This window comes from Cervus elaphus, chromosome 15 (genome assembly GCF_910594005.1).
Source record: "Cervus elaphus chromosome 15, mCerEla1.1, whole genome shotgun sequence".
Lineage (NCBI taxonomy): Eukaryota > Metazoa > Chordata > Mammalia > Artiodactyla > Cervidae > Cervus > Cervus elaphus.
This window is the reverse complement of record NC_057829.1, coordinates 76,672,199-76,699,661: the sequence shown is the minus strand read 5'-3', so window position 1 is coordinate 76,699,661 and position 27,463 is coordinate 76,672,199. Positions and strand designations below refer to the sequence as shown.

General features: G+C 37.8%; 2 protein-coding genes across 2 annotated transcripts in view; one reads left to right on the top strand and one right to left on the bottom strand.

Annotated features, from left to right (window-relative positions):
- The window catches only part of NHLRC2 (NHL repeat containing 2), a 62,027-nt gene extending 60,975 nt beyond the window's left edge, over positions 1–1,052 (bottom strand). Inside the window, exon 1 of the mRNA XM_043925211.1 lies at positions 656–1,052. Coding sequence (XP_043781146.1) covers positions 656–833 — 178 coding nt within the window. The 5' untranslated portion in view covers positions 834–1,052. The remainder of the gene's footprint in view (positions 1–655) is intronic.
- A 7-nt stretch (positions 1,053–1,059) lies between these two features.
- DCLRE1A (DNA cross-link repair 1A) lies at positions 1,060–25,559 on the top strand. The gene is made up of 10 exons (XM_043925210.1): positions 1,060–1,336; positions 1,866–2,985; positions 5,784–7,475; positions 9,222–9,355; positions 10,414–10,532; positions 13,500–13,640; positions 17,437–17,582; positions 18,356–18,510; positions 23,339–23,480; positions 24,829–25,559. The coding sequence occupies exons 2-10, from the start codon at positions 2,520–2,522 to the stop codon at positions 24,987–24,989; spliced, it is 3,156 nt and encodes a 1,051-aa protein (XP_043781145.1). The 5' UTR covers positions 1,060–1,336; positions 1,866–2,519; the 3' UTR covers positions 24,990–25,559.
- The last annotated feature ends 1,904 nt before the right edge of the window (positions 25,560–27,463 follow it).

Genomic DNA, 27,463 nt, shown 5'->3' with positions numbered 1-27,463 from the left:
TAAAACAGCTAACAAGACCACCTGAGGATTCTCTGGTGGCTCAGAATCCTCCTGCAATGCAGGAGATCCCTGTATTGGGAAGACCCCCTGGAGGAGGACATGACAGCCCACTCCAGTATTCTTGCCGGGAGAATCCCCATGGACAGAGGAGCCTGGCAGGCTGCAGTCCATGGGGTTGCAAAGAGTTGAACACGGGCAAAGCGACTAAGCACCCACGCAGTAAGACCACCTCGATGGTTTCCAAAGAGGATTAAATAACAAATACTTTGTGTTTAGGACTCTGTGTGGCCCACAAGTGATCCGTAACCGTTAGCTTGGATGATGCACAAAGATAATGATGATGATGGGCAACCAGAATGACAGGACAGGGTGGCGTGGACACTGGAATCACTGCCAACGGGGGCCACGACATTTTAACTCAGTATACTGAGTTAACCCAAGGCCCGGGCTGAGACGGAGGAGAGAGACGAAGAGGCAGGTTCCCGCCCTTCACAAACCCTCGTTCGCTGCCGCCTGGGGACAGAGGCTCGGCTGGGCGAGGCGTCTCTCCGCCGCGCGGCTGCACAACCGCCTCGCCCACCGCTTCAGGGGAGGGCGCGTTCCGCGAGAAAGGGGAGGTTCCGGAGGGGTCCCCACCCCGAAGCCAGCCCCTCACCTTCCGGAAACTCCGGCACCGACAAGTCCTGCTCCCAGCCGTCCACCTTCTGCAGATACTGGTAGACCAGGCTGTCCTTCTCCTCCTGGGTCACGGCGTCGAGCAGGGCGTACTCCAGCGAGGTCTGAGCCGGGAGTAGGCCCGAGAGGTTGCAGCTCCGGACTCCGGGCGCCGCCATGTTCTCTCCGGATGGTCCAGGGGCGGCCGCCCAGCCCGCGGGACGGTTTCGTGTGAAGAGAGAGGAAGCGCTTATTGTTCTTTCGTTTCCAAACCGCACATTCGCCTCCCTTTCCACCAGCCCCACTCCACGCTAACGGCACTTTGTTCAAAAGCTAAAGTGTAAATCGGCGCAATTCCCAGGCACGTAATTAAACTACCTTCCCAAGCTACCCCGCCCGTCCTAAGTCTTCCCGCCCTAGGGGAGCCTGGACATTCAGAACGCCAGATTCAACAAGGGAAAGGCCCCTGGGCCGGCGTTCTAGAGGCTCCGAGAGAACAATTCCTCAACCTTCAGTTTGGAAATTAGCAGCTTTTAGAACTAAAATAAAACAAAATAAGTCTGTAGAACTTAAAGGGCCCAAACTTTTTTTTTTTTCTTTTCAAAGTTCTCCTTTTAGACCGGGAGCAGCCGATTCGACACAGCGTTGGTCGCGGGAAGCTGTTCCCGCCACGACATGAAAGGTAAAGGAGTAGGCTTTTTTAAGTTGGGAGGGACTAGCCAATGGCTTGGCTTACACACCAAGGCCGCGTTTTATTACCAGGCAGTGCAATGAAAGCGCAGGAGCGAACACGGTGACCCGGCGGGCGAGGGGTGTCGGGGGGAGCGGACGCAGCTGGAGCTACTCGCGGCGGGGTGGGGGTGGTGAGGGTGACAGGTGGGCGCCTGCGGGGATCCCTGCGGGCCCGGCGTCTGCCCTCAGAAGAGGGGTGGGGGCACCGATGGCTTTAGCGGAGCGGGCTGTGTGGGCAGCTCCCTCACTCCCAACCCTGGGGGTGGGGAGAGGAATGAGGGCCCCCTCCACTGGCCTTGCCGCCTCTAATGCCCAAACTGGAGGTCGAGCCGGTGGGTGTCATCAGGCAGGTGAGGCTGGTGGGAAAGAAAGCTGATCACTTGGAGGCAGATCACCCCTGTGTTCTGAAGTTAGGCTTGTGGGTGGCCTCGGTGCAGGTTCAACTTCACATACTTGAATTTTGTTTATTCATTGTGCAGCCTTTATTCATTGCCGCTGGAGGAAGATACTGGACTGACCTAGGAAACTGAAGTTGTTGAATGTCCTGGAGTCACCGATGAGGGCAATTACTTTTTTTTTGCCAATCACACACATTTAATTATGATGTGACTAGAGTTACTAGCAAGCTGAAGTAGCCTTTAAGTGTTTGGAACACCTGCTGAGTCAGTTGCCTAGGGACTGTGGTTGGATTTGTGATTTGGACAGTTGTCCAGCTGAAAAAGAATTGACAGGAGCTTTATAACGATTTTACAAAGCTCCTTCTAAAATTAGTCTGTTAAACCTATGATTTCCATTAGGGCTTGGTATTCAAAGTATTACTGATTCTTATTTTTATGAATCAAGTCCTGGAAAAAGCCAAGAGACCTGAATGAAGTATACACAATGGAAAACTCAGATGCTACCTCTGTTAATTTTACTGTGCTGTAAATGGAACAGCAAGTGTTCTTAGGTATAAGGCTTGTAGTTTGCCAATATATTCATTACCAGAGCTTTAGAGTCCCATCAAGTTAGTAAGTTTTTTGTTACTTTTTTTTCCCTCAGCAGAATAATTCCCTTTAATAATTTTGTAGCAAGAAACAGACTGTCAGTTTGCTTAAGATTAGTGCTTTTTTAATGATCAGAATAATTTTGCCATGTTAGAAGATGCTTTTTCGGAAGAAGACATCTGGGAATACAAATCCAGAAGAAAACCAAAACGAGTATATCCAAATGATTGCTCTGAGAATATTCCAGAATCTGTTGAAGAAGCAACAGATGGACAACACCAGTTAAAACGAAACAGAAATAAAAAAAGGACTGTAGAAACTAAAAAGAAGGTCAAAACCCCGGAAACATGCCTTAGAGAAACAGACAGTCAGACTTCTGTAGCTTCCAGTCAGAACTCCACTTGCGGAGATGGTATTCAACAGTGCCAAGACAAGGAGGCCACTCCAGAAAAGCGCTGTAGGACTCACAAAGACAAACACGTGTCTCCAAAGACACGACCGGTTTATGATGGGTACTGTCCCAACTGCCAGATGCCTTTTTCCTCCTTGCTAGGTCAGACACCTCGATGGCATGTTTTTGAGTGTTTGGATTCCACACCAGTCTCCGGAACAGGTAAGATGCCAAAAAAGACAGTGGACTCGAAATAGTCAACAAGACCTGCATGAGGCCAGACTTACCAATCTGGAAGGAAAGAAGGAAACAAGATAAATAGTAAACCGGAAGTGAGATGAGATTCTCTAAGAATGACTCACCTTTGAAGGAAACAAGATAATGCATTGTTACCCTTCTTGTGAGGGTAAAAAGATACTAGTCATTGGTATAACTGTAGAGAGTGTTGCAAACCTGAAAAACCATTTGAATGGGGAATTCCCTGGCGCTAAGTGGTTTGGGCTCCTTTCTTCCACTGCAGGTGGAATGGGTTCAATCCCTGGTTCAAGAACTAAGATCCTATAAGCCACATGGCCAAAAAGAAAGTTTTAATGCATTTTATTATTTCATAAGAGTTCCAAAACATCTGTGATTTTTCGTAAATGTTAATTGAGCACATATTAAGCTACTTTCACCTGCATAAGGTAGGTAGTGTTGACATCTAATGGGCTTTCCAGGTGGCATAGTGGTAAAAAATCCACCTGTCAGTGCAGAAGACATGGGTTCAATCCCTGAGTTGGAAAGATCTGGAGAAGGAAATGGCAATCTGCTCCGGTATTCTTGCCTGGGAAATCCCAAGGACAGAGGAGCCTGGGGGGCTACAGTCGCTGGGGTCGCAAAGAGTCAGACATGACTTAGCGATTGTGTTTTTAGTCGCTCAGTCATGTCTGAACCTTTGCGACTCCAGACACTGCAGCCCTCCAGGCTCCTCTGTCCATAGGGATTCTCCAGGCAAGAATACTGGAGTGGGTTGCCATGCCCTTCTCAACTTAGTGACTAAACAACAGCAATTGATATCCAATAGAGGTGAAGTGAAGTGGCTCAGTCATGTCCAACTCTGTGACCCCATGGATGTAGCCTGCCAGGCTCCTCTGTCCATGGGATTTCCCAGGCAAGAATACTGGAGTGGGTTGCCATTTCCTTGGCCAGGAGATCTTCCTGACCCAGGCATAGAACCTGGTTCTTCCTCATTGCAGGCAGATTCTTTACCATCTGAGCACTTAGTGTTCTTAAAAGTTGAACAATTTGCCCATTTTATCTTTTATGAAACAGACTTTTAGAGAATCATGAGTGTAGTCCACAGGATTCTTGAAGTCAAGAATGCTGTACATTCTTCTTAATATACAGAAAGAAGAACTAGGAAAGAGTGTTAGGTTATTAAGATTCTAGTAAATAAAATTGTGCCAAATGAGAACTGAAGTAATATTACGTTTTTGTTATCTTTTAAACTATATAGTAAATGTCATGTTTAAAATGTAGAAAATCCTACTTATAGTATATGGAGAATGAGTTGTTATTGATTTGTTTTGTATAAAGTTATATACCATATATAAAATTTTAAATCTCAAAGGACTGAAATTCAGTAAAATAAAAGTAATAGTCAATATGGCTTTCATGTTAACTATGATTCAAAAGACATTTTATTATTAACCCCTAGTTCTCATTTTAAAGTACTGCAAAGATGCAAAATAACAACAACAACAAAACTGGCACTAGCCTTTCCTGTATAAGTGAAAGCCTCAACAAATGCTAGTAATTTGGTTTTCAATGGCTTGAAAATCAGAAATCGAAGTTCCATAATGAGCCCCTCAGGGTGAAATGTCTTACAGATGAAGCTACCTCAAAGAGATTTTTCTCTTTGCTTTTCACTGATAAACTCCTTTGAATAGAATCTCAGGTGGATTGTTCTTGAGTTCTATAACATATACTTTTATGAGGTAGTTTTAAGTTTTAAGCAGTGAAGTCTTCCAGTTTAATGTAACATCCTTTTTGGAGGTGAAAGTGAAGGTCGCTCAGTCGTGTCTGACTCTTTGCGACCCCTTGGACTATACAGTCCATGGAATTCTGCAGGCCAGAATACTGGAGTGGGTAGCTTTTCCCTTCTCCAGGGAATCTTCCCAACCCAGGGATGGGACCCAGGTCTCCTGCATTGCAGGTGGATTCTTTACCAGCTGAGCCACAAGGCAGGCCCTTTGGAGGTGGAGGGAGTCATTTTTTGATAGGCCTGGAAAGTGACATACAAGGGGGAGGTTGTGCCAAGATGGTTTCCATACTGTTTCTCAATCATAATAGTATGACAGGGGAGTTTCCAGATTACTTAAGCCTTATTATTAACCAATTTATCAAATTAAATTGCAAATCTTACAACAGAATCGAAAATGTTTAGTGTATGGACAGCTCTGATTAAGATTGCTATTATTGTTTTTGTATACAGTGTGAATACTAAGTAATGGAACCTAATTTGGTACTGCAATTGTCATACATCTGTGTTGCCTGATAAGACAAAAATTGGAGTAGAATTTTAGTCTGTGGAATTTTAAACTTATGATACAGACATACCAGCTTTCTCTACTCTTTTTTTGCCTGAGCAATAGGGAGGTAGTGAAACTGATGGGATCGATTTCTCGTGCAAGCATGATATGCATTTTGGAGGAGCTCATCTTTGTGAAAGTTTTTAGTGGGGAGAAAAAGGTGTTAGTCTTAACTTTTTTTTTTCCAAGAAAAGAGTATTTGAAAAGAAACTTAAAAGAATATTTGATTTAAAAATAGTAACTAGCACCTTATAAAACCATACTTGATTACTGATAATTGTGTGTTGATTTTTTTTGTTGGTATAAAGATAGCTATTGTCCTAAGGCTGCAAAGTAGGGCTGATTACTTACCTGTTAAACCACTTACCTGTTAATTTATATTGCTAATACTGTCAAAGCTTAGTCTGTGCTTTGATCCAGTAATACTTTTTTCTTTATTAAAATTTTCAGAGTGTCCTGATGGCCTTCAGTGTTCCTCAACAATTCCTTCTCATTACCAGAGATACACTCACCTTCTGCTAGCTCAAAGCAGGGCTGGTAATAGTCCTCTCAAGGATCCTTCCCATGGATCAGGTTGGAGTTTCAGTGAGACTAATTCAGACTTTCTTTGTAGCCTTGAGAAAAGATGGTCTTCACATCAGAAACAAACAGAAAACTTAAAAAATGTTTCAACTGATCCCTTGCTAGTGACACAATGTCTAAAAAGTTCTCAGTCTCCAACTGAAACCCATAAAAAGATTTCCTCTTTGACAAATATCCAAACTTCCCAACAAGTCGCACAATTTACAGGACATGTTAATAGTGACAAACTGGTAGGAGTTGGTTTGCCTCTTGTTGAAGAATTAGACCAAAACAACCCAGAACAAAGAAATTTGCCATTGCCAGAAAATGACTTTAGCAACTGTGAAATCTCCTATTCTCCACTTCAAAGTGATGAAGAAACTTACGATACATATGATAAGCTGGATGATTCACAACAGGAACTATTATTCATGGAAAGCTCTAAAGATGGCAGCCTAGAAGAAGATGACAACAGCTCCACTTTGTCTAAAAAACTATATGACCCCTTACTGAAGGACCCGGAGGCCTGCCCCGAAGTGGATAGCTTCTTAACACAGGATAAATACAATGAAGAATTGTATGAATGCAACTCTCTTAATGATTCGTCTCAACTTACTTTCCAAAATAAGAGAATTGTTTCAGGTGGTCATCCAGCATATACTGATGATGATTTTATGTTGCTTCCACCTGCATTAGCAGAGAGGTTTACTTCTTCTAGTTACCAAGCCTCTAAAGCAAAACCTAATGAGCCAGAATTTCATTCATCTCAATCAAATAAAGAGAAACAGGTGATTGAAGAATCAGCTGTTTACAATCAAAACTGTCTTCCATTACTTAAGAGTAAAATGCCAAAACCTTTTGAAAACCAGAGAGGAGGGTGTCATTCTGTCCACCCAACCCAAAGTAAAATCAGAGAGTTATCAAATAAGAATTCCAATGCTAAGAACAACGCAAACTCAGCATGTTTCTGCAGAAAGACATTAGATGGTATGCTGGACAATCAAGTTCCAGTTTTAAATTCAGAAACATTTTCTAGTGCACCTACTGTTGCTAAGCCTTCGAAAATGTTGCCCTCTGGCCCTAAGTGTAATGCAACACAGCCTTCTACTAAGGTAATGAAGCAGATGGATATAGGTGTGTATTTTGGACTGCCACCCAAAAGGAAAGATGAGAAATTGCTGGAGGAAAGTTCATTAGAAGGGATGAACTTCAATACAGCTGTAAGTCCTAATGAAAAGAGGTCCCAGCAGCGCAAGAGGAAAGCAGAAAAATCTTTAAGTGATTTAGAATTAGAGGCAAAGAATTTAAGTGAAAGTCAGCCCTCTGTGGAGCTTTCTGATAAGAGGTCACAGCACCAAAGAAAGAGACTTAAAAAGTCAGATTCATTGCAGGAAGGAGAACATCAGAAGAATCCAGGTCACCTTAAAAAGACAGTGCCTGGAACAGTCAATTTAAGTAAAGACAAAGCCTTCATGAAATCAGCTCATCGCAGGGTGCAGAGGGAGAACACGAAAATCTCAGAGTCATCTAATGCAGGAGAATTAAGGAAAAGGACATGTCCATTCTATAAGAAAATACCTGGTAAGTCGAAGTATTAATGCTCAGTGTATCTACAAAGACGCAACTTCTTTAAACTTCATGTTCATTGCTCATGTTGTGTGCCTGTGAAACAATTTTTTGCATTTTCCTTATTTTTTATACCTCATTAACCTGTAGGAGATTTTTTGTGTGTGTGTGCCTATTTAATCTTTTTTGGTCCATTTAGTTCAGCAAACTTCTACTAAACATTTTCTATATACAAAATGGGGCTTTCCTGGTGGTTCAGACAGTAAAGAATCTGCTTTCAGTGTGGGAGACCCAGGTTGAATCCCTGGGTTGGGAAGATCCCCTGGAGAAGGGAATGGCAACCTACTCCAGTATTCTTGCCTGGAGAATTCCATGGACGGAGGAGCATGGTGGGTTACAGTCCATGGAGTCGCAAAGAGTTGGACACAACTGAGTGACTACCACCACCACCATATACAAGATACTGTACTAGTTAGATAAGATATTACAGATTTGACAAAAATGAATATAGACCAGTTTAATACAGAGGAAGGAAAGGATTTCTGTAAGTAACCATAGTAACAGACATCCTCTAAGAACTTAAGAAAAATGCAAAGTTCTAAAAAAGGAAGTTCAAAGTTCAAAAGAAGTTCAGAGTTCAAAGTAAAAGTAAAAGTTCAAAGTAAAAAGTTCAAAGAAGGAAAATGTCATGGATTACACAGGTCATAATAATGCTAAACATTTTAAATGTTCATAAAATTTTCATAAAAATGCTAAACATTTTAAAACCATATCATAACTTAGTTTCATAATCTTTTCATATTTTTTAATTTCTTGTGCCTTCATAGAAGAGCTAATAGAAAAATGTGTAGTAAAATGAATTTTATTATTGAAGAAACCAGGTACCCTTCTGAAAAGAAACCAAAATGCACTTGGTTTCAGGAAGATTCTTTAATGTGCTTTTTTGGTACTATAAATGTATAATTTGCTCAAAATATTTGTGTAAAGAAAAGTATTTATGCACATCATAGCACCAGTTCTGTTTTTATTAATTATTTTGATTAAATTTATATATTTAAAGTGAGCCCAGAACTAGTGGGCCATGTGTGGATAGGCCTCTGTAGAATTGTGGAAATATGCTTATTTATATATATATAGGAGGTATGCTTATTTACCTGCATATTTTAGAACAGCTTTTTTTTTTCGTAATTGCTGCTCTAGGGAGCCTTTTTAGGCTTTTTTCCCCCTCATTTCCCTTTCTCCTCCCCACCTCCCACAATGAAATTCAAATACTACAGATATCTATTACCTGTTGTTCTGTGACTCTTTGGAGGGCCAGTGAGATCATTTGGGTCATCAACCATTTTTCTCCTGCCAGAAGCAGGTCAGTGTCACCCCCATTGAGATTTCATGTTTTAGAAGAAAGATAGCATTCTCCTTTTGCTGTTTCACAGAAGTAAAGGATTTTTAGGTGCCTAGTAAGTATCATGAAAATATTCAGCTAGCCAAATAACTGGTTTGTAGCTTAGTGCATTTTTTTTGGGGGGGGGGAGTTATTCTTAAAAAAGACTATACTGGGTATATTAAGCGTAGACTTACAAGACTCATTTTCATCTCTAGGATCATCCTTTGGTGAATTTATGTGATATAGATTTTTAAATTAAATTGTAAAGTTAAGTTGGACATGAGATGTAAAGGTGTAAGAGGGTTTGCTATATAAGCAAATTGGGTAACTTTTACATCACTCTTGCTAAAGCAGCTGCTTCGGTGTTTTCATTGTAGGAACTGGCTTTACAGTCGATGCCTTTCAGTATGGATGGGTTGAAGGTTGCACTGCCTATTTTCTCACTCATTTCCATTCTGATCATTACGCTGGATTGTCTAAAAACTTCATGTTTCCCATTTATTGTAGTGAGGTAAGTTCTAGTATTCTAAATTCTGAATTTGTGGAATGCAGTGAATTTCTAAGCAGTCTGGTTAAAAAATAATTAAAATTGTAAGATCATTTTTCTAGAAAATATATGAAAAAGCAGACTCCACATTGAGACTCTAAAATCAAATGAGTTACTGTCATAGTTACAGTAGATGTTTTAAAATATGCTTTATTTTATGGAGACAAAAGATAAGCTAGTTCATGATGTACTGAAATACGGTTCATTCAGTAAATATTTACTGAATGCCTAAAAAGAGACTCATGCAAAATGCCTAACTTCAGGGAGCTTACAGTATTCACATTCACCAGTACTCCCGTGGGCTCTCTATTTGTAGTAGAAAAGTGAACAGAATGCCTAGAAGTGGGGAGAAGTCGGGGGCTTTACTGTGTCCTAGGCTAAGGTTAGAAACAGTTTCATGGTGAAAGAGACACCTTGAGCTAATTATAAAAAGGTGAGCATTTTAATGTGTACTACTAAGGACTTTGTCTAGAATTTGATTTAATCCTCAAGTATTCTTGAATAATCCTCTTTTTATTAGTGAAGCAACTGAGGCTTGGAGCAGTTAAATAGCATGTTCCAAGTCACAGAGCTAGTAATGACAGATGCAGAATTTGAACACAGGTCTGTCTGACTCCAGATCCAGGCAAAAGAAAGAGAAGAGAGCCTTCCAGGTAGAGAAGAGTTTGTGTAAAGGAACAGACACTGAGAAGTATAGCCATTCCAAGAACTCCAGTTGCTAAAAGCAAGCTAAGGAATAACAGTAGATAAACCCGCAGAATTGGGTAGGGGCCAAATCATGAAGGATTCTGTGTCTCGTGATGGGGTAATAGACTTTTTATAGGTGAGGGAGAAGTCGGTGATAGTGTTTAAGCAAAGTTGTGATGCAGTCATTTTAGAAAGTTCTTCCTGGCATTCTGGTAAGTTTATATAAGTGAGAGAACAAGGAAATTATTAAGATGCTTGAGTTCTTAAGTAGATATGAAATAAAAGACTTATTTAGTGTTTTAATGTATTAGCAATAAGCTCATCCTGTTTTGCAGATAACTGGCAATTTGTTGAAGAGCAAACTTCACGTACAAGAACAATATATCCATCCATTGCCAATAGACACTGAATGTATAGTGAATGGTATCAAGGTTATTTTGCTAGATGCCAATCAGTAAGTATTAAAGTTACCTTACTGACAACCTGTTTTTAAATATTCAAAAGGGAAACATATTGCATGGTTATTTAAGAACTTTTTATTGAAACTATTATGCTTGATATTTCTTAAAACAAGTAAAATGTGTTTCTTCTTTTGAAAAAACAAAATGTACCCAATACAGAAACAAAGATTAAATGTAGAGTTTAATCTAAGTGTTTTCTAACCCTTTTTTAATACAGTTTAAATTACTGTGCTTTACATATGAGACTCTTATTTTTTGTTAATCTTTTAACATATTGCTGCTGTTCCTTAAGAGATAACCTTTTGCCATTTTCTTTAATATCACTTATATAAATTAACAGCTGGTACTCCATTCAGATTCTAGAGGATTTTTCTTTTTCCTTTAAGAAATCCTTTAGGTTTTTGATACTAAAGACTGGGAAGATTTTTTTCTTGAAAGAAATTTTTCTTTTTCGCCTCATTTTTTTAATGTTAAGTACTGTCAGGATTCACAGTGCCAAAATACAACTGTCAGTCAGCTACGCGTCTTTACACTTTCCGTGGAATGTTATCCTTATGTACCTTAGAGATCATAGATACCTAGAGAATTAAAACTAGGACTAAACCAAGGTCTCCTAAATTCCAGGCCAGTGCTTTTTTTTTTTTTTTTTTTTTTCAGATCGCCTGTGAGATTTTATCTGCTAACTTTGCTGCTGATTATTTATTTAATCACCAATTATAACAACTCCGTTCTGAATTTTTTTTTTTTTTGGTGATCTTTGTTGAGGTATAATTTACATAAATAAAATGGACCTATTTTAAGTCTTTGTTGAAATTTGACAAAAGTACACACCCATGTAATTCCCACCACAATAAAAATATGGAAAATATTCCCTACCACAGGAGTTTTCCTTGTGTTCCTTCCCAGTCAATCCCAAATCCCAATTTGGATTCAGAAAACCTTGTTTTCTGTGACTGTGGATTAGATTTGTCTTTACTAAGGATTCATCTGAATGAAATCATATAGTAACTCCTGTTTTGTATCTGACTTCTGTCACATGTTTTATTTTTGAGATTCATCCATGCTGTTACATGTTCCTTTTTATTACTGCGTAGTATCTGCTGAATGACATAATACAATTATTTTATCCATTCAGTTCTTGATGGACAACTGATTTTTGTTCTTGACTTTGCATCCTGAGATCTTGCTAAACCTGATCATTAGTTGTTTTAGGTTTTTTTGTATTAATAGATTCTTGAAAATTTTCCATATATGTCTACAAATAAAGATGATTTCATTTTACTTCTTTCTTTCCATTTAGAGTGGCACTTTTTCTTTTATTTATTGTACTGGATTAGACCTTCAGATACTGTCAAATGTAAGTGGTGAGACTAGACATGTTCCCATGTTCTTGATCTTAAGAAGAAAGTATTCAGTCTTTCTTCATTAAGTATGATGTTAGCAATAGGTATTTCATAGCCTTTTATCAGTTTTGAGGAAAATCCCCTCTGCTGGAAGTTTGTGATGATGAATGGGTGTTGAATTTTGTCGAATGTGTTTCTTTGGCATCTATTGAGATTATAATATAATTTTTCTCCTCTATAATGTTAATGTGGTAAATGACAAAGATGGATTTAAACCAGCCTTACATTACTGAGATAAACCCACTTAGTCTTCATGTATTACCCTTTTTGAAAATTCATAGGTGGATTTGATATACTAATATTTTGTTAAGGAGTTTTGTCTTTTTTACAATGTCTATTGGTCTACAGGTTTTTTTAAATAATACTTTTATCTTACTTTGATATCAGAGTAATACTGACCTCATGAAGTATTCCCTCCTCCTCTATTTTCTGAAATATGTCATGTAGTAATTGTTATTATTTCTTCCCTAAATGTTTCATAGAATTGCCCAGTGAAGTCATTGAGGTGTGGATTTTGGGTTCAGGGAAGGAAGGGGAAGTTTGTAATTATTTCCTGTGTTTTCCTAGAATTTAAAAGTTCTCTGTGTTTTGGCGGTAATTTCCAAACCCCTTTGTGTCAGGGGTCCACAAGACCACCTCTCGGTTCACTGGAAGGACTAACAGGACATGGAAAAGCTGTTTTATTTGTGGTGACAGCTGATCACAGTGAACGGACACATTAAAATCAGCAGAAGGAAAAAGGCAAATGAGGGTGAACTTAGGAGAAACCAGGTCCAAGCTTCCAGGTGCCCTCTTCTAGAAAAGCGGCATTCTTGCTGTTGTTTAATCGCTCAGCTGTGTCTGACTGTTTACAACCCCATGGTCTGTAGCCCGCCAGGCTCCTCTGTCCATAGGATTTTCCAGGCAAGAATACTGGAGTGGGTTGCCATTCCCTTCTCCAGGGGATCTTCCTGACCCAGGGATCAAACCAGGGTCTCCTTCATTGCAGGCAGATTTTTTACCATCTGAGCCACCAGGGAAGCCCTTGACAACACACGGGACCTGTGACTGACCAGGGAAGCTCAACTGAGCCTTAGTATCCAGGGACTTTATTGAAAGTCAGTGGTATATAATTCTAGCACCCATATGACTGACCTCCAGTCAGCTAACGCAAGAAACAAGTATTCACCACTGCTAGTAACTATCTGATCAAACTAGTAACACATGGCCCAATGGGTGAGGCATCCAAAACACTCTTAGCAGGCAGAATGCTCCAAGGACTCAAAACTCATCTCCCAAGGGCCAGCCAAGGACTAGTCCTAAAGACAGGCTTTTCTTGAGGATGTGTGGAGTTTTACCAGCCTTGGTCTGCTGAATTAACCTTTTCCTGCACACCAATTTTTTGTGTGTGTGACATAAATTCCCTGAAGTTAAAATGCTACACTTCTCTGTAGTACAGTGCTATATCATTATGGTCAGTTGATAAAGTATGTTAGCTTGTTGATATTGAAATGAAAACTCTTTCTTTAGATGCTTTGATCTGTGTAAATAATATTCCCCTGAAATGTTTGTCTTCAGCTGTCCAGGTGCTGTCATGATCCTTTTTTATCTTCCTAACGGTCATGTCATGCTACACACGGGAGACTTCAGGGCAGACCCCAGCATGGAACGTTCTCTACTTGCAGGCCAGAAAGTCCACACGCTTTACCTAGATACAACGTAAGATGAGCTTTGTTTGTTTGCCTCTTTTTCCCACTGACAGTATTTCCCTGTGTATTATGAGTAATTTGAGCTTGTGCTTAGGTAATCAAAGTGATGACTTATTGTCAATTATCATTTTAAGTATTTATCAGAAAAATGGTTGAAAAAACATACACTTACTAAGGACAAATCTGGGATTGCATGTCTTAATTGACTCCAGCTCAATTTTTTTTTTGGTTTTGGTAATATCCCTTTGAAAATATGGTTTATATGAGAATCTTGTTGCTGAAACAAGGAAGGAAAATTTGAAATTTGGGAGCAAACTTTAGGAAAACATCCTTTAAGGTTATCCTTTTAAAGTATCTGTGTAACAATTAAGTGTGATTATGAAGAAAAGAAAACAGAGAATGAGGTCTGTGTCTGAATATTCAGAATTACGTTCTTCCTTTCTCCAAAAGGTAATCTATAAGCAAGAGTCTTGAATTACTAAGTGCTATCAACATAATAGTAAAAGCCATTGTCTTTTTGACTGCATGCATGCTAAGTTGCTTCAGCTGTGTCTATCTCTTGGTGACTCCATGGACAGTAGCCCACCAGCCTCCTCTGACTAGTAGGATTCTCCAGGCAAGAATGCTGGAGTGGGTTGCCATTTCCTCCTCCAGGGGGATCTTCCCGAACCAGGATAGAACCCACATCTCTTATGTCTCCTGCCTTGGATGGGGGTTATTGACTACTAGCACCACCTGGGAAGCCCCATTGTCTTTTTCACTTCAGTTCAGTCACTCAGTCGTGTCTGACTCTTTGCGACCCCATGGACTGCAGCACGCCAGGCCTTCTTGTCCATCACCAACTCCCGGAGCTTGCTCAAATTCATGTCCATTGAGTCGGTGAGGCCATCCAACCATCTCATCCTCTGTCGTCCCCTTCTCCTCCCACCCTCAGTCTTTCCCAGCATCAGGGTCTTTTCAGATGAGTCAGTTCTTTGCATCAGGTGGCCAAAATATTGGAATTTCAGCATCAGTCCTTCCAATGAACATTCAGGACTGATTTCCTTTAGGATGCACTGGTTGGATCGCCTTGCTGTCCAAGGGACTCTCAAGTGTCTTCTCCAACACCACAGTTCAAAAGCATCAATTCTTCTGCGCTCAGATTTCTTTATAGTTCAACTCTCACATCTATACATGACTACTAGGAAAACCATAGCTTTGACTAGACGGACCTATGTTGGCAAAGCAATGTCTCTGCTTTTTTAGTTTAGTTTTGTTTTGTTTTGTTTCTGTCTCTGCTTCTTAATATGCTGTCTAGGTTGGTCATAACTTTTCTTCCAAGGAATAACTGTCTTTTAATTTTGTGGCTGAAGTCACCACCTGCAGTGATTTTGGAGCCAAAAAAAATAAAGTCTCTCACTGTTTCCATCGTTTCCCCATCTGTTGCCATAACGTGATGGGACTAGATAGCATGATCTTAGTTTTCTGAATTTTGAGTTTTCAGCCAACTTTTTCACTCTCCTCTTTCACTTTCATCAAGAGGCACTTTAGTTCTTCGCTTTCTGCCATACAGGTGGTGTCATCTGCATGTCAGAGGTTATTGATGTTTCCCGGCAACCTTGATTCCAGCTTGTGCTTCCTCCAGCCCAGCATTTCTCATGATGTACTCTGCATATAAGTTAAATAAGCAGGGTGACAATATATAACCTTGACGTACTCCTTTTCCTATTTGGAACCAGTCTGTTGTTCCATGTCCAGTTCTAACTTGCTTCCTGACCTGCATAGAGATTTCTCAAGAGGCAGGTCAGGTGGTCTGGTATTCCCATCTCTTGAAGAATTTTCCAGTTTGTTGTGATCCACACAGTCAAAGGCTTTGGCATAGTCAATAAAGCAGACATAGATGTTTTTCTGGAACTCTTGTGCTTTTTCGATGATCCAACAGATGTTGGCAATTTGGTCTCTGGTTCCTCTGCCTTTTCTAAAACCAGCTTGAACATCTGGAAGTTCACGGTTCACATATTGCTGAAGCCTGGCTTGGAGAATTTTGAGCATTACTTTACTAGCGTGTGAGATGAGTGCAATTGTGTGGTAGTTTGAGCATTCTTTGGCATTGCCTTTCTCTGGGATTAGAATGAAAATGGACCTTTTCCAGTCCTGTGGCCACTGCTGAGTTTTCTAAATTTGCTGGCATATTGAGTGTAGCACTTTCACAGCATCATCTTTTAGGATTTGAAATAACTCAACTGGAATTCCATCACCTCCACTAGCTTTGTTCATAGTGATGCTTCCTAAGGCTTACTTGACTTCACATTCCCAGGATGTCTGGCTCTGGGTGAGTGATCATACCATCGTGGTTATCTGGGTCATGAAGATATTTTTTGTATAGTTCTTCTGTGTATTCTTGCCACCACTTCTTAATATTTTCTGCTTCTGTTAGGTCCATACCATTTCTGTCCTTTATTGTGCCCATCTTTGCATGAAATATTCCCTTGGTATCGCTTATCTTCTTGAAGAGATCTCTAGTCTTTCCCATTCTATTGTTTTCCTCTATTCCTTTGCATTGATCGCTGAGAAGTGTTTTTATCTCTCCTTGCTGTTTTTTGGAACTCTGCATTCAAATGGGTATACCTTTCCTTTTCCTCTTTGCTTTTCGCTTCTCTTCTTTTCACAGCTATTTGTAAGGCCTCCTCAGACAGCCATTTTGCTGTTTTTGCATTTCTTTTTCTTGGGGATGGTCTTGATCCCTATCTCCTGTACAGTGTCATGAACCTCTGTCCATAGTTCTTCAGGCACTCTATCAGATCTAATCCCTTGTCTTTTTATTATTCTTAAAATATCTCTTATTGGTTTTTCAGAGATGATGTTAACTATTTCAGTCTGTCTCAAGAAGACCTGAGTTTGGATGGCATATTTTAGTAAGAGATGATCTTTCCATATCCAGTTTTCTAACACTATAGCTAATTTTTCCATCCTTTTATATGTACTTAAATACCTGGTGAATTAAGAAAATAATGTTTTAAAAGAAACGTTTTTATTGTTACTTTAGTCTACATACCATTCTGAATTTCTTTGTGGGTTCTTACAGGAGAGAAGGCTGAGTTTTTTGTCTACTCTCATAGCTGACCAGCAAAGAGTATATTTCTTTGATGTTTATACTTTATGAGTTTTTTAGTGGAAAAGTGCTGAACTTTCATGTCAAATATCTATAACTAGTAGTGTTAGGGTTAATACTAATAGTAGTATTTTTCATTGGGTGTTATTATATTGAGGTAGACACAACTAGATCTGCTATATTCCTATAATAGTATATATATTTCTGAATCGCTCAAGAAAGAATAACAACCATGTGAATATTAACTATTTGATTTAATGCTACTTCATCAAATTCATTTTCAGTTTCAATTGTTAAAAATATATATTTTTGATAAAGCAGAATTCTTTAGTCCATAAAGATAATCCCTATCAATAGTATTTTCTTTGATATGGGTTGGGGTTAAAAAAAGAGGATATTAAGGTTTACAATTCATAGCTAAAAGAGCTAGCTAGAAATATTCTTGAAGGAAGAAAATGCAGTTTCTTTATTTGAGAGTGATAAAAGAAATATAATGAGAAAGGTATATTGAAAATGTGTAATTCCATCATAAATAATCAATAGCTGTTAACAAATATTTTAACCACAGGCACTGGTGAGGTAACTGCAGTGGTGTTAATATACTATACTGCTGTTGTATATAATTTTGATAAAGCTTCTTTTCTAAAATAGCATCTGACTTAATGCTATGGCTTTCTTGTTGTTCTTTTAATAAGACTGTATTTACATATTACAGATATTGCAGCCCAGAATACTCTTTTCCGTCTCAGCAAGAGGTTATCCAGTTTGCCATCAACACCGCCTTTGAGACTGTAACTCTAAACCCACGGGCTCTTGTTGTCTGTGGCACTTACTCTATTGGAAAAGAGAAAATCTTCCTAGGTGGGTGATAGCTATAGCTAATTTACATTACTGTATTACAAGGATCAGATTCTTTTTGCATAAAGCCCTTGCAGGCATCGTTCTTGTGCTCGATGTTTATTTCCTGAAACAGTTCAGTATTACCTTTGAAGTCAAAGAAAAATTTGATAGAGTTTAATTCCTTTAAACTTTGAAAGACTTAATGGAAACATTTGATAAGTGTGTTTATGGTAGCCTTTATATCTGCAAAGTGTTTATAGAGCAAAAATCCATGCTACATTAATTTTTTAGCAGACTGAGAGATGACTAGTGCATAGTTGTTTCACTGCATTTTTGGATAACTGTCAATTATTTTAGATAACAGGTTTAGATTTTGTTCCTAAATGATTTCTGGAAATGCAACTATAATTTTTCTAGATAGTATGGTACTATTTTGCAAAGTATTTTCTATTTCTTCTTAACTATGGTCCCATAATGTCAAATATTAAGATGTAAAATGATAAAGTCAGGGTTTTAACTCCTGCAAACTTATTTTTTCCCCCTCCCTCAACCCCTTTCCATCTATCTTTTGCAATTTTGAAAGACTAGTTCTTTAAAAATAAGTTCTTGAATTTCTCACAGTTTATTCCTCGTGGTTAACCAAGAAAATTATTCAGCCTTTTTGAGACATCATTGCAAAAGTGTGAATGTTTTGAATTTCTTTCTGTTTAGTAAATTCTTGTTTTAAAGTTGATTAAGTTGTTATTTAATCTTTTCATGAACTATAACTTACTATTTTTGAACTTTTCCTGTAGCCATTGCCGATGTTCTAGGTTCAAAAGTAGGCATGTCCAAAGAAAAATATAACACATTACGGTGCTTCAATATACGAGAAGTCAATTCCCTCATCACTACAGATATGTGCAATTCACTGGTTCACCTTCTTCCAATGATGCAAATTAATTTTAAGGTAAGCATTCAAGAGATACATCTTTAGGATGAACTAGAAAAGGCAATATGATGATTGTAAACTAGAATCCCATTTTACTTGCATTAGAGGAATTCAATTACAATGGAGTCAAAGTAAAGTTTGCCCTAGGAAATCTTTTAAGTGGAATTTGAAATGTTTTTAAGTTTTTTTGGTGCAGCTGTATAGCATGATTCACACGCTCACCAGGAGTTTAGGAGCTAGGGAAGGAAGAAAGAAACGAAGAAACAAAAGTAGAAAAAAATATGCATCTCTCTGGTCGTTCAAACCTTCTGTTTGTAAGATTATTTTCCATTTCTTCCTGGATGAGTGGGGAAATGAGTGAAGAATTCTAAGGCATTCTTACTTTTCTTCAGGTCTATTCTGTATAATATTAAGCCACTATACCATTGATATATGTTGAAAATATATATGTGAGGATTAAATGAAATAGTAGAAGTGTATTTTAAAAGAAAGTTCTAGTGTTAGTTCTGAGGTATAAATTAAGATACATATGATGTGACCTCCCTGTAATTTATGGGGGTTTGTTTGTCAGATTTATTCAGATACTAAGATTGATTCCTTTTACTAACATTTTGACACCTTGCAAAGGAATACATCAAACCTGTGTATTAAAAGCAATAAAGAACATGATGTACACCAAAAAAATATATTTTTAATTTTGTTATAATATTTATGAAACAATTTTATGGAGCCTTTTGAAATAGCTTAGTAGGTATTGATTACTTTATCATTAATAAGAACACTGATATAGTATAAGGAAAATTAGTATTTTAGTGCTGTCCTTTGAGTAAGGAAATGCTCTTCTTTTCACGAGATTATGATAAAACCCTTTTGGCACCTGTTTCCGTGAGTTTGTAATTCATCAAAATGTCAAGGATAATCAAGTCACAGTGTCGTCCATTAGTGGTTAAGCCAGCTTTGCAGACATATGTTAAATTTGAGAGGTATCCAGTTTGCATGGAGGCTAATGAGCATGTTGCTTAATCAAAAAACAAACACTGATATCCTGAGGAGGGTATAACATATGTTTATGATTTTTATCCTAGTCTCATCTCTTGCTTAGTTTGTTTCATTTGAACAAATGATCCATTTAAGGGGACAAAACAGGTGGGGGAGTCAGAATATTATGGAAGTGAAGGGGCTAGAGTTCTCAGGAAAGAATGTTCAAGAGTACCATGTGCTATGCAGAGGTCATATAAGGAAAGGATGACGTTCACAAGGACCATTTCAGTGAAGTAATGTTGGAGGAAGCCAGAGGCAGCAGAGGGCTAAGGAATGAATGAGAAGGTATACAGATAGCCAAGAAGCACATGAAAAAGGAGGATCAGCACTGTTAGCCATCAGGGAGCTGTAAATCAAAACCACAGTGAGATACCATTTTACACTCACAGGGATAGCTGTAGTAAGAAAGATAGTGCCAATTGTTGATGAGGATACGGAGAAACTGGAACCTCATGTATTGCTAATAAGACCGTTAAGTGGTATAGCCACTTTAGAAAACAATTTGTTAATGTCTTTAAAAGTTAAACATGGAGTGAGTATATGATCAGTAATTCCAGTCCTAGGTATATGCCTGGGAGAATTAAAACATTATGTCCACACAAAAACTTCTACACAGATGTTCATGGCAGCATAGTTCATAGTAGCCATAAAGCTGGAAACAGCTCCAGTGTCCATTAAATGATGAATGGATAAAAAGAAAAAAAAAAGTGATATGTACATAAAACAGAAATATTCAGCTGTAAAAAGGAATAAATTACTGTTTCATGCTACTGTATGAATAACATGCCAAGTGAAAGAAGTCAGACACAAAAGGCTATATATTTTGTGGTTTCATTTATATGTAATGTCTGGAATAGGTAAATCTGGAGAGAGTAAGTAGGTTAGTGGTTTCCAGGGCTTGAGGGAGGGGGGATAGGGAGCAACTGCTAATGAGAACTGTGTTTTCTTTGGAGGCTGGGCGGAGGTATTGATGAAAATGTTCTAGAATTAGACAGCGTGATAGTCACGTAACTTTGTGACTATACCAACAACCACTGAACTGTATGCTTTAAAAAAAAAACAAAACTGGCCGTTACCTGCTTTGAAGGAAAAAAAAAAAAAAAGAACATCTGAAATCTTTGTCTTATTTCCATTATTTGTTGTATGTTGGTATTTTTCTGTAGCCCTTTCCTTTCTTCCATTAAAGTGACCAGATATTGATGACATTCTTTTTACAATTTCATATCTTCAAAACGCAGATGGAGTGGAAGCAGATGGTTACCATAAAGCTACATTTTAGTTAGTACTTAAAGCCAATTTTTTAAACTAGGCAAAATCGTTTTATTGCATCAGAGATAATGACATTTTTGTGGAAATGTAAACATGATACAATTGTCAGCATTTCTGAGGCAGGCTTGAAAGACTCAGAAACACTGTAAATCAGGGATCCCCAACCTTTTTGACACCAGAGACTGGTTTCCTGGAAGGCAGTTTTTCCACAGACTGGGAGGTGGGAGGGGAATGGTTTGGGGATGATTCAAGCACATTGCATTTCTTGTGCACTTTTATCTCTGTTATTACTACATCAGCTCTACCTCAGATCATCCAGCATTAGCTCCCAGAGGCTGGAGACTCTTGCTATAAATAATAGCACTCATGTTACCTAGTTCAACATCCCAGGTTCATATGTAAGAACGTAATTGACTGCCACCACTGATTTTAACCTGATTGATAGGATGTGGTAAAACGTTAGTTATAGATGATTAATTTACATACTGAAAAATAACTTTAGTAGCATTTTTATCACAAACTAATTGCCAATAAACAGAGAGACAAGTCATAGATCAGGGACTTTATGTCGACTAAATCATAATAAAATTCCTCTTGAGAGTAATCCTCCAGTTGTGGTTAATGAATGCCTAGTGGTGGTTGTAGTCTTTTCTATGTGCTTGGCTTAGATGATGATGTCCTATGTTTTTGTTTGTGGCACAGGTTAATAATGTTTTTGTGGTAACTCTAATTTGTCTCATGAAAAGCAGAAATTACTTCTGATTCAGTTCTCCCGAGTGTTTTTATAGAGAAACATAAGAATGGATAAATTTGATAACCTATTTTTGAAAGTTGGACTCTTAGTTTATGATATTACATGTATAATTGCTCTAAACCTGGTTCCTGTAATTTTCTTTTCTTTGTGAGGCCAGGAAGAGAAGAGGATTAGTAATTAAGCAAACAGTATTATATTAGCTAGATCCTAGACTAAGCAAGACAAAAACCTGAAAATTTTCAGAGCCAGGGATATGGTAATGAAAACTTATATATCTATAACTGAAACCTTTTTTTGGAGGAGGGATAGTAGTTGGTAAGATATGTGACTGTTTAATGGTAGGTGTACAAATTAGTAAAAGATCATTATTTGATATAAAAGAGAAATCAAAGGATTATTATTAATTCACCAGTGAAATATTAATGTCTGATAAACACAATAAAATCATCAGCCTCTAGATAATAAGAAGAAAAATTTTTTTTTAATGAAACACAATGATATGTTTATCTTCTACCAAATAGGCATACTTTTAAAGAAGGTAGTATTCCTATGCTGAGATTCAGAGAAAGCGCACTCTTCATCCACTTATAGGAGATATTATGGGTAAATCCTTAGCTATTCCATTTCTAAGAGTTTATACTAAAAAGTAAGTCCTTTCTGAAGAGATCAATATAAGGTTCCTAGGTGCTGATGGTGTAATAGATGGTAAGAGTTTTTAAAAGAAAGAGCACATTGTTTCCATTAAAAAAAAGAAAAGGATTCAGAAAGTGGTGTTCATTGAAGTCTTCCCCTTATGCTGTAGGCTTCCAGAAGGTGAAGGCTCTGTCTCACTGACCACTCAAACTTCAGCACCTGGAACAGATACTTATTGAAGGAATGAATAGGTAGATGAGTGATCTTGTCTTTAAGATTTTTTCAGAACTTCCTGCCAGCATCTTTTTAAAATTCAGTAGTTTATATATATGGTTAAAAAAGAAACAGGAGACTTTTGGAAATCCAAGATGACACTATATACTGTTTAGGTTTTCTATTGTTTTAAATAAAACTAGGATGTTATTATAAATTTACACTAAGCCTTTGACACTCTGGCTTTAGTCTTTAGCCAAAAAGTATTAGACTTTTTTTTTTTTAATATCCCTCATGACATTTTGCCTTTATCTGGGTTTTCTTATCTTTCGAAGGTTGAACCTTGGTCATTGATTTTCTAAGAAGCTTACCTAATGTCCTCATTACTGACAACCTTAGCTTGGAAAGTTCTATTCTACTCAAAATGTATTAGCATTTTATTTCTAATTACAGCAGCATGAGAAGTTTTGCAATTATTCTAGTTCATGTATAAAGGGTGAAAAGGAGTAAACATTTGAAAAGAGCTACTGTGCGTCTTCAAATGTGTGTCTGTGCTGAGCATAATGCGGTTATGAAGTTATTTCCGTCTTTATAGCCATCCGTCAGTCCTCTATGGGTGTAAATGCTTGGAGAGTATGGACTCACATGTATCAGTGTTAGTATCATACCTCTAATAGGGGTTGCAAAAAGTCAGAAACGACTGAGCTACTCTCTCACACACACACACACAACTTCAGAAAAGTAAAGGGGAAAAATTTTTTTTTTTTTTTTCAGTTTTTTATTTTCTGGTGAGGAACACAGCACTAGGTTTTCCAATGCTCACCAACTGAAAACTCCCTAAAACTGTGCCGATGTAACATTTTAATCATTCTGTTTTATTCTACATTACCCATCTTCACTGACCGTTAAATAAATATCTTGTTTTTTTTTTAACAGGGTTTACAGAATCACTTGAAGAAGTGTGGTGGGAAATACAATCAGATTTTGGCTTTTCGGCCTACAGGTTGGACGCATTCTAACAAGTTAGCTAGACTAACAGATATTATTCCCCAGACCAAAGGAAACATTTCAATATATGGTATATTCATTTTGCTTTTACTCTTAATATTTGTAGTTACATTTAAAAAAAAAAAAAAGCAGTAAAATTAAGATCCAACAAAAAAGAGGCACCAAAGTATCTTTAAGAATTTAACAGGTGAAAATTGCTCCTCACTTTCTAAACCTGTATCTTTAGTACATTGTAAACTCATATAAAGGAGTACAGCTAGTAGACAATGACTGATACAGAGGAGTCCATGTGTGTTATCAGTGACATGTCGGGGAGATTGTAGAACTTTCTGGCCAACCCAGTATACTAGAAAGGAGAGATGGGTAGTACCACTGTGCTGTGGAAGGTTAAATGATGCGGTGGCACTGAGAATGGGAAGACAGTGACGGATGCGGTGACAGCAAGAGTTACAGACTTGACTTTAGTTTTTTCATCTTTGGAGTACGTTAACCATTTCTGTCCTCAGAAATGGGCTTATGACTATAATGGCCGATGAAGACATTTTTGGACCCTAGTTTACTGTAACCAGGACCCTTTCTCTATGGTATTTGATCTTCAGTAAAGAAGATAATGAGATTTTGAATACTTAATCTTTTTTTTTCCTTTTTATGTGTACAAAGTTTGGGGATGGAATCTGCTTGCTTGCTCTGGAAATCAAGAATCTTTTGCTTGTTACCCTTCAGGTTTTACTCATATTTCTTCCAGAATTTTTGTGAAATCAGTAGCTGGGCAAAGTGCTTAGGGGAAGAATTGTTTAAAAAGAAAAAATCTATTTACAAATAAGAATCTATAGAAATGCATATTATTAAGTATCTACATAGAAAAGTAGAAAAGACCCAGGGATTGAACCCAGGTCTCCTGCATTGGCAGGCAGATTCTTTACCATCTGAGACACCAGGGAAGCCCACGTAGAAAAGTAATAGCATTTTTTTTTTTTTTAGTAAGAGCATTTTTTAATGTTCAAAAGTGTTTATATAATTTTAATCTTTATTATTTGTAAAAGACAGCTTCCCTGGTAGCTCAGTGGTAAAGAATCAGCCTGCCAAGGCAGGAGACGGGTTCAATGCCTCACCTGGGAAAATACCCTGGAGCAGGGCATGGCAACCACTGCAGTATTCTTGCCTGGAGAATCCCATGAATGGAGGATCCTGGCATGCTACAGTCCATGGAGTCGCACAGAGTTGAGTGCGACTTAACGACTGAACAAAGGAAAAACAATTTGTAAAAAATACTAGCAAATTTTGTTATCAGAAAAAAAAAGCACCAAGGAGTTTTTGGCAGAAATACTCGGATTGCTTTCTTTTTCTCTTTTATTTTGGGTGTGTGCAATTTTCTTTATTAGTTTGATGTTTAATAGGCACTATCTTTTGTGTTGCAGGGATTCCTTACAGTGAACACAGCAGCTACCTAGAGATGAAACGTTTTGTTCAGTGGCTGAGGCCTCAGAAAATCATACCTACTGTGAATGTGGGCACCTTGAAATCTAGACGCACAATGGAGAAATATTTTCAAGAGTGGAAACTGGAAGCTGGATATTGACATTACCTCAAAGGGCTCAGAAATAGTTAAATAACTTAGACCTCGCTTGTTAGTAGTTAAATCTTGAGTGATAATGAAGTACACTTTATATGAAAAACCTCATGAAGGTCACTCATTCTGCTTACGTTCTCATTTACATTTGAGTAGTATGTTCATGGTGCTGACTATGGAGAGCATCTTCGCATCATCCATGATAACTGGTCAGCCTAGTATCTTTGTTTTTTGTCCCTTCTTACGGAGTCTATTGTATTCTGCATCCAGCAGTAGGAGGCGAAACAAAGGCAGATTCAGAAGCCAAAGAATTCATGATAATGCACTAGATTGAAAGCATTATATATAAGTAATTATGTATCTTTAAAATTATTTAATATGGGGCATATTTTTATGAGATAAAAAGTTTATATAATATGCATACTTAAATAAATTAATCTTAAATATGCTATAGTGTCATTTGTTTTTTAGGATTTATAATGGATGTTCATGTAATTTTATAAAATTTCAGGGACAGTAATTAAACGTTTGACTCTGAAGATGACTCAGAGAGCCTAGACAGTTACCCAATAAAGGATGGAGAAAAGCTTGCATGAATAATGTTTATCTGGATTGTTTGCTCAAGACATCAGATAACTAAAAATTTAGACTGCAATTTTTTAAGTGAGATTATGTAATTTATTTATGAATCTTGATCGCTCCAACAGAGATTAAGTAGCCGAACCAAAATGAAAATTTGGGGTAATGCGTGTTTTAAATGTTTTAATGGAGTTTAAATAAGGAAATACATTTTTTGCACTGGGCTTCCCTGGTGGCTCAGCAGTAAAGAATCCACCTGCCAATGCAGGAAACGTGGGTTCAGTCCCTGGATTGGGAATATCCTCTGGAAGAGGAAATGGCAACCCACTTCAGTATTCCTGCCTGGGAAATCCCATGGATAGAGGAGCCTGGCATGCTACAGTCCATGGGGTCAGAAGAGTCCTACACGAATTAGTGACTCAACAACAACAATTCTTGCATTGCCTCTAACAATGAAATTAATTTAGGGATTTCTTAATGAATGTTTTAATAGAAAATTATTTTCCTAACAGTTTTAGTCACCAGAAGGATGGTACTGTCAATGAAGTTTGTTTTCATAAGCTTGAATTTTACTTTGTTATGGAGGTAATTGTTAACAGAGATCACAATAAGGGAGGAAAAGCTTTGAGGGCCCAGTAGCAATAAATCCAGTGTAAGTATGTTCTCAGTTGACTTCAATTACATATTTAAAATATTTTGACTTGTTTGGGCTTGGTGTTTTAAACTTTTTATAAGTTATTAAGAGTTAATAATTAGAAAGACTATAGTCTATAAAGAATTTTTAACATGGGAGAGACAGTATAGTCATTTAAGGTTATTACTTATTATTTGAGTAATATTTTTTTCCTAGAATTGTATTTTTCATTGGCAAAAAGATTTTTCATGATTTTGAATGTTTTACTTTGGAAATCCAGGCATGTTATTTAAGAGCAGCCTCAGCTGTCTCATTTTCTAGTGCAGAAACATCTTTCTACACAATAGTCCATTTATGGCAGCTTAGAATTATTTTGTTTTGCTATTGTTATTGCAGAATATGCACAACCTCATTTAGAGACCATTCCAAAAATGGGATTTATTTTATAAATAAGTCACAACAACCAAACTTTTCAAGGCTCTGTTGAGAACTGTATATGAAATTCTTAGTTCTAATAGCCCAACAACCTAATTTGGTAGGTTAAAATTTTCAGTTTTAAAGTAAAACAAAAGAAAAAACATAAATGGATAGCAGCTCTTGAACAGCCTTAACAGGAGTAGAGAGGGAGAAATAGAATTAAGCCAATGCAGGGGAAAATGCTTTACTACACATTACATGTATTTGGAACTTTTCAGAAAGCTCCTTTATACTCTTAATCTGACGCTGAATATTCAGTTACCAGATACAATGATACGTGACAGGTTGTTTTCAAGTTCTCATGACTTTGATTTAATGGGAAAACCTTTTCTACTTGATGTCAGTGCCTTTTATTTCTAAGTTATTTATCACTTTCCCTGCATTTTTTCATGTCCCTTAAATATGAAACTGGTTTTCAGAAAAACTAAATTATTGGCTCTCTTCAGTTATGGAGTTATATTCCTGTGAACCAAATACATCAAGAATTTACTTATTTGATCCTGAATAACCGTCTGTACTCTGGGAGATAGTGAGGGACAGGGAGGCCTGGCGTGCTGCTGTTCATGGGGTTGCAGAGAGTGGGACACGACTTAGCAACTGAACAACAGCAACGACAACCATCTGTACTGGACCAGAGAGCTTCAAGTGCTAATATCCAAAATTATCTGTCTTGAAAGACTATTGATATTGCCTTGTAACTTTTCTGGTGGTTTTATTCCTGTTCATTCAGTTCATTTGGAGTTGATACTAGAAAAACTCCAAATAAGCAGTTATTTGAAATCAGCAGAATTAT